Genomic DNA, 8,018 nt, shown 5'->3' with positions numbered 1-8,018 from the left:
TTACAATCTCTAAAGGGAGACTCAACCTTGCACAAAAGAATATCAACCATTTAAAGAATGAATGGGAAATCTTTATAGAAAGTAATTCTATAGTTGAGTTGTGTTTGCAGGACGATAGATTAATACAAAAGTAAATGTTTCATTTTACACCAACAAGTGAAGTTGAGAACGTGAAAAGCAATTCTATGGTTGATATTATTGGTGTTTTTTAATCAATCAATCCACCAAACATAATATTCAAAAAAAATGTCACAAGGATTGAGAAAAGAACTCTTCAACTGAAAGATATTTCAGCTTGTATGGTGGAGTTAGCAATGTGGGGTGGTTTCTGCAATAAGGAAGGCCAACAACTCCAAAAAATGTGCAATTTAGGAATTTTCCCCATTCTTGCTATCAAGGCTACATGAATTAGTGAATTTGGTGGAAAATTTGTGGGAACAATTACCACAACTCAACTTCTTATAAATACAAATCTTCTCGAGTCACAACAATTGAGATCTTGGATTGATATAGAAGGGAAGAGTCTAACTTTTCATTATATTGGATAGTCATAAAATCTACCTTATCTTTCACAAAGGTGGACAATTTTTGGTACACAACTTGTCCGTTGAAGATAGGATATAGGCAATGCAAAAAAAAAAGTGAACGGTAATGGAAATGGTAATTAGTATTGTGGAAGATGTGATAAGAGTTTCCCTAAACGTGCTAATAGATATATACTTCAATGCAAAGTGCAAGACGATACTGCTTTCACTTGGAATACTACATTTGAAGAAGTGGCGAAAGAAATTAAGTGTGTTACAACAAAGGAATTAAACATATTGAAGACTGAAGAACAAGATGATGCTAAGTTTGGAGATATTACACAAAAAACCATTTTCAACAAACGTATATTTAAATAAAATAATGGCAGACCAGAGCGGTAGGTCTGGGTTCAGGAAACATGAGGGTTTCCTCTACAGAGGTTGTGCAAGATCCAAATGACCTCTAAGCAAGAGCTTCAACAATGGTTGGAACAACGGTTTTTGAAAAGAAAACGACCAAAATAGATGGACATGGAAGGCTCCGGTGACCTCAAGATGTTATCGGAAAAAATGTATAGTTTAGTAATGTTAATTATTGATAGTTAGTTAGCCGACGGGTAGGTAGTTGGAGTCGCGACGATTGTGTCGCACCCCTTCGGCTGTCATATATTGTACCACCTCCGGGTGTTGGAGGACATGTAATGTTGACGACAAAATATAATATGAACATCTCTTGACATTAATGGAAAGCTTATTCTGGCACTTCTTTGGTATTTGCATTGTGCATTGCTGTTCAGTTTCTATATTCTTCCTGTTTACCCAAGGAGGTAAACACTTGGCGCCGTTGCCGAAATTATTTCGGGAGGGACAGGAATATACTACATGGCACAGGGATAATGGGACAACCATTGCCCGAGGGGACGAGCAGTAAACCTGACGAGGATCACCAAGAACTGTTCGAAGGAGAACGAGCACTCACAAAAGATTTCTCTTGCATCCTTCAAGCGGCCATCGAAACACACGTACGGAGGGAAGCCACCATTGAGGCTGTTCCAGAGGATGCTGTGTGGAGCGGGCTTGGTGTAAGCCCGGTGGTGAATCGGTTAATGAGCAATTTGCCTAACCTTCTGGCTCAAGCATTTTTGGCTCTTCAAAACCGCAGAGAAGACACCTACCGTGAGAACCGACAACAGCAAATCTTACGAGAATTTCATGAGCGCCAGGATGACAGACGTAGGGAAGACCGACGAAGGACAAATAATCCTTAAATTGTGAAGGGAGAGAAATAAAGAACACTGTTAGAAGCAGAAGAATTATGTTGATTGTATACAAAAGAATAAATTAATAAAGACGTGTTGTGTTTTGGTTTATGTGTTGTGAAACATGAAATTGTACCACAATTAATGCCCAATTTATTGAATAAAGACAGAAATAAGAAATTAGAAACCGACGAGTGGGAGGCTGCGCAGAAGGCTTTGATTCTGGAACAACGTGTAGAACGTAAACGGAGGCTGAGGCAACTTGCCGAAGGACGACCTGCCGAAGGGTTGCCCGAAGGGAACCAAGGAGGTGTCACGGAAGGTGCAGAAGCCGAGGGGAATTTCTACGCGTCGCCAGACTACTGTAGAGCGAGAAGCCTCGAAGAGTTTCTGGAGGAAACTAGGTTACGGAGAGAACTAGTTGAAGAGACTCGAGATCGGTTCAAAAACTTATCTCTCACGCCACAGAGGGAGGATCACCGAAGGGAGCTGGGCACGAGTGACAGCGAAGGGGGAGCTAACCGCACGGTAGTCGCTCTCACGCCACAGAGGGAGGATCACTGAAGGGAGCCGGGCATGAGTGACGGCGAAGGGGGAGCTAACCGCACGGTAGTCGCTCTCACGCCACAAAGGGAGGATCACCGAAGGGAGCCGGGCACGGGTGACGGCAAAAGGGAAGCTAACCGCACGGTAGGTACAAGGCAGAACACCGTACCTTTGGTCACCACCACAAGAGACATCAGTGGCATTGGAGGGAGTAGCGTCGGAGGGCAGACGCGGCCACAACCACCTCCAAGTGGACGACTTCCATCAATGGCGACCAAACAGAAGTTGCCCAAATTCAACGGGGATAGCAAAGATGATCCCGCACGGCATTGCCGTACCTGCGAAACCATCTGGACAGCCAACGGGGTGACTGACCAGGATGAACGGATGAAACAGTTCCCCGCCACACTGAGAGGAGTGGCTATTGACTAGTATTCAGACTTGGATAAAACCGGGGTAACTACATGGGATGAATTGAAGAAAGCATTCGAGAAGGAATTTCGGCTTCTCCGAGATGATAATGAGATAGTCTCGGAAATCTATGGAACAAAGCAAGGAAAGAAGGAGACCATACGGGCATATGGCCGCTGGCTAAAGGAATTAGTCGGAAAGATGGAAAGTCAACCGGCTGATGGCTTAAAGAAGCGGTGGTTTGTCGAGGGTCTGAACCCTAAGCTACAACGAAAGATGAAAATTGTGCCTCCGACATCCTACGATGATGCATACAACCGGGCCATGGACTTGGAAAGTGAAAATAAGACGGCCAAAAAGAAGAAGAATAGATCTTCGTCATCCTCTGAAGATGATACGTCGGAAGAAGAGAGTAGCAGTGATGAGAAGCCGAAGAAGAAAGTCACGGCCCTTCAGAAGGATATGGAACGGATGTTAAAAGAGTTTAAGACAATGAAGGGGGCCACAAGCAAGGATGATGAACTGTGGTGCACGGATTGTAAGGAGAGCGGCCACACAAAGGGTGCCTGTCCCAAGAAGGCATTCTGTGACATCTGCCAGATCATGGGACATTCTACGAAGGAATGCCCATAATATCTGAAGGCACGTAACCAGCAAGTGCTCTTTGCACATGAGCAGCCCTCCACATCGGATTCAAACAATAATGCATCTTTCGGAGGCTACCGAGGAAATCGACGAGGCGGACGGGGGAATAATAATAATTCCACTAGAAACAGGGTCCAATACGATGCGAAGGGACGCCCGATGATTCAATGTAGGGCTTGCAATCAATGGGGTCATTACGCACAAGAGTGTAATAACAATGACACCGCTCAAAAGCTATGTCGGTGGTGTGGCCCCGGTGACCATGAAGATGCCGATTGTCCGAAGTCTGGCGTAGGGGCCAATTTGATTGATATCGAAGGCAACACACGGGGTAAAGAAGCCATCCTTGCTCTTACCCGAGGGCAGGCAAAGGAAGCCCGATACCCCCATCCCCGCACGGAGAAGCAGAGAATGACGGAGGCAAGGGAGGAAATAGAAAGGGCCATGAAAGCCCAACGAGGAGGACACACGAATCATCTGGACCCTACTGCACAGACGCAGAGAGGAACATTGTACGACAGATGCTCCAAATGGAGGTACCTGTGAAACTGGAAGACCTCCTACACACCATACCGCAATTAGGGACAATGTTGTTGGGCACAAAGGTTGATAAACCCAAACCGAGAGACATGGACGCTCCCATACTAGGAAACTCGGCAACAAATCCAGTTGTACTTACCATCAACAATGGCCGACACCCAGCTGTGGTGGAGATGGGTATACTGGGCACCATCCTAACGGATACTAGAGTAGACAGCGGTTCCGGAGTAAATGTCCTTCCGGAGGACACATGGAAAAAGCTAGGAAAGCCCACTCTGTGGCCACCTACGTTTAATCTGCTAGGTGCAGACCAGCACGGGATTAAACCCCTCGGCATGTTGATGGCACAACAAGTCACTGTGGGTGCACAACCTTTTGTACTCGACTTCGTGGTCATTCCTTTGAAACAGAAAGGGTATGACGCCATACTTGGAAGAGGATGGTTGGTGGCAGTGAAAGCAAACCACAACTGGAAACGAAATACACTCTCGATGGAGAGCGGAGGCAAGAAATTCACTATTGATCTCCGAACGCAGTTGGTGAGCGAGGAACTTGCCTCTTCCTCGGGATCTGAATCCGAGAGGGAAAATGACCCACGAGACGAAGGGAGAGAGGGGATGGACCCAGATGCCGAAGGCATATTAAAAATCGGAGGTTGTTGTTCGGAGGATGACACAGATTCACTAAACGGATTGTTCCATTGGCAGCAGGAGGACTATGAGATGTTCTCACCCTCCTGTAACGTATTAAGCGTCGAAGGAGAAGGAGAGGAGCCAGATCAATATCCTCCAGAATACGGGGAGTATAAGGAAGGAGAAGCTACAATGGACACCGTACTCGCACATCAATTTAGAAACAAGGAGGCCATGAAGTATGAAGAACCGACGGTGAAACCTTTGAATCTAGGTACGGAGACGGATAAGAAAATCATTCTGGTAGGAGATGACTGGAACCCAGTGTTGAAAACGGCCGCATTCAATATTTTCATCGAGTACAAAGATGTATTCGCATGGACTTATAAGGATTTGAAGGGAGTCCCACCGGAGTTATGTGTTCATCGTATTCTGTTGGTACCAGGCGCAGTACCAGTACGGCAGCGACCATACAGGATGAATAAAAACTATGCTGCAAAAGTACAAAAAGAGATTGAACGAATGCTGGAGGCCAAGATTATCTTTAGGGTGCAGAATAACGAATGGGTATCCCCCATCGTAATATCTCTCAAAAAGGATGGTAACGAGATCCGGATTTGTGTCGACTTCCGACGACTCAATGCAGTTACCATCAAAGATCCATTTCCCATACCGTTCACGGACTCTATTCTTGAAGAGGTGGCCGGCCATGAAATCTATTCATTTATGGATGGATTTTCCGGCTATAATCAGATATCAATAGCGGAGGAAGATACGCTGAAGATGACATTTGTGGTGGAGGACGGAGTATATGCTTACAACCGGATGCCCTTCGGTCTCTGCAATGCTCCGGCAACGTTCCAACGAATAATTCTCCACATTTTTGATAAGATGTCCGTGGGTAACTTCAAGGCGTTCCTAGATGATTGGTCCATCTACAGTGGGGAGGAGACACATCTGAAGGCACTCGGAGAATGTATGGACAGGTGCCGGAGGGCACGACTCGCACTGAACCCTAAGAAATGCAGATTCATGGTACCTCAGGGTAGACTACTCGGACACATAGTGTGTAAAGCGGGACTTAAAACAGACCCGGATAAAGTTCGGGTGATTGTGGAGATGGAACCCCCACAGGATGTCTCAGGGGTAAAATCTTTTTTGGGACACATCGGATATTACCGAAGGTTTATAAAAAATTTCTCCCAGATATCTTACCCCCTGGATAACCTCACAAGAAAAGGGGAACCGTACGTATGGGGAACAGCGCAGTCGAAATCCTTCGAGGAATTGAAATCACGACTATTGGCAGAACCAATATTGGCCTACCCAAACTGGGACAGAGAATTTCATGTGCACGTCGACGCCTCCAACTATGCAATAGGTGCAACACTAGCACAAGTTGGGGATCATGGGTTGGATCACCCGGTCTACTTCGCCAGTAGACTACTCTCGAAAGCTGAGAAGAATTACAGTACAACTGAATGGGAAGCGCTCGACATGGTTTACGCAGTACAGAAGTTCCGGCATTATTTGTTGGCGACACCCTTCACCTTTTATGTAGACCACCAAGCTTTGATGTACTTGGTGAATAAACCTAGTATTCAAGGATGGGTGAGTCGTTGGCTGTTATTATTGCAAGAATTCACATTCAACATTATAGTACGGCCAGGGAAGAGCCATGTGATCACTGACCAACTGTCACGAATCAAGTCGGGAGAACGAGCGAAGGGGGTGAATGATGATTTCCCCGATGCGCACTTATTTCGGATTGCGGTTTTACCATCCTGGTACACTCGTATTGGCGAGTACCTATCGACGTCCCAGTTCCCTTGGGACATGCCACCAGGGGAACGACGCAAACTGGTTCTGAGGAGCCGAACGTTCCAACTGATCAATGGACTCCTTTACAAAATGGGGACAGATCAAGTACTCCGCCGATGCGTGATGGAGGAAGAGATACCGGGGATTTTGAAGGAAGCACATGAAGGACCCGCAGGAGGTCATATGGGGCCGGACACGACGGCCAGGAAAGTACTGTTAGCCGGACTATGGTGGCCAACGCTACACAGCGACACCAGAGAATGGGTCGGAAGCTGTGATACATGCCAGAGGGCCGGAAAACCACTAAAACGAGACTTCATGCCATTAAACCCTTCAGCGGCACAGGAGTTATTCGAACGTTGGGGGCTTGATTTTGTGGGGCCTTTAAAAGTCAGCAGACCGCGGCGATGTACATACATCGTGGTAGCTACGGAATACTTGACAAAATGGGTCGAAGCACGGGCCCTACCTGATAACACCGCCGTGAGTACAGCCAGATTTATTTATGAACAAATTATCACGAGATATGGAATTCTGCTTTAGATAACCAGTGACAGAGGAGGCCATTTTGTGAACCATGTGGTGAGACTCCTTACGACAAAATTCAAAATTTTTCACTCCTTGTCCAGTCCGTATTATCCGAGGGCCAATGGTCAAGCGGAGGCGACCAACAAGATTCTGGTTTCCGTCATCTATAAGTCGTGCGGGGTAGAAAAGGAAGATTGGGAGGAGTGACTACCGTCGGTGTTATGGGCATACTGCACCACCTACAAAGTAACGACGGGCCAGACACCATTTCAATTAATGTACGGACAGGAAGCGGTAGTACCGATGGAGTTCATGGTGCCAAGTCTCCGAATTGCTGTTGAGAATAAACTTGGTGATATGGAGAGCCTGAGGGAGCGCCTGTATGCCCTAAACAAACTCGATGAACGAAGGCTAATGGCACAATGGGTGACAGACGTGGCCCAGCAACGAAGGAAACATTGGCAAGACCAACACATTCCGCGGGCGAGGTTCACCCCGGGGCAGTTAGTCTTGAAATATAATGGACAAAACGAAATTAAACCGGGGAAATTCAAAGTCCGATGGTTAGGGCCCTTCCGGATACGTGAGGTCAACACGAACGGGGCGATAAAATTATGGACGCTGGACGGGAAGGAGATATTAGACGCAGTCAACGGGTCGAAACTGAAGGTCTATCATGAATGGAGGGAACTGGGAACCCCCAGTCAGACAGCCGCGGCTAAAAATTAGAAAATTCGAAAAATGTATATAAAAGAAAATTGAAAAAAATATATATAAAAGAAAATTGAAAAAAATATATATGTAGAATAAAAATAAAAAAAGGCCACAGTACGGTGGACACCGCAGGTGGAATCACCGACGGTGGGACCACCGACGGTGGGACCACCATGCTGTGGAAGCCACCGAAGCCCACTTAAAACGAGATAAAACGCCATGTCGCACATCGCACGAAGGAGACACTACCGCAGGGAAAGGAAACACCACGCGACGCCAGGGAAGGAACACCACCGAAGGCCGAAAAAGAAAAATAAAAATGCCGCACAAACCGAAGGAAGGGAACATCGCCGAAGGAACAAAACGCCAAGAAGCGCGAGGGATAAAAAGAAAACACC

General features: G+C 46.5%; 1 protein-coding gene across 1 annotated transcript; it reads left to right on the top strand.

Annotated features, from left to right (window-relative positions):
- The first annotated feature begins 7,209 nt into the window (after positions 1-7,209).
- On the top strand, positions 7,210-7,635 carry LOC131857741 (uncharacterized). The gene has a single exon (XM_059210449.1). The coding sequence runs from the start codon at positions 7,210-7,212 to the stop codon at positions 7,633-7,635; it is 426 nt and encodes a 141-aa protein (XP_059066432.1).
- Positions 7,636-8,018: the final 383 nt, after the last annotated feature.

The sequence above is a fragment of the Cryptomeria japonica genome, chromosome 8 (genome assembly GCF_030272615.1).
Source record: "Cryptomeria japonica chromosome 8, Sugi_1.0, whole genome shotgun sequence".
In the NCBI taxonomy this organism is placed as follows: Eukaryota; Viridiplantae; Streptophyta; class Pinopsida; order Cupressales; family Cupressaceae; genus Cryptomeria; species Cryptomeria japonica.
The sequence above is the reverse complement of the archived record's forward strand: the minus strand, read 5'-3'. Positions and strand labels throughout refer to the sequence as shown.

Excerpts from the sequence above, each read along its gene's own strand:
- LOC131857741 (XM_059210449.1), top strand. The coding sequence starts at position 7,210 with ATGGAGTTCATGGTGCCAAGTCTCCGAATTGCTGTTGAGAATAAACTT.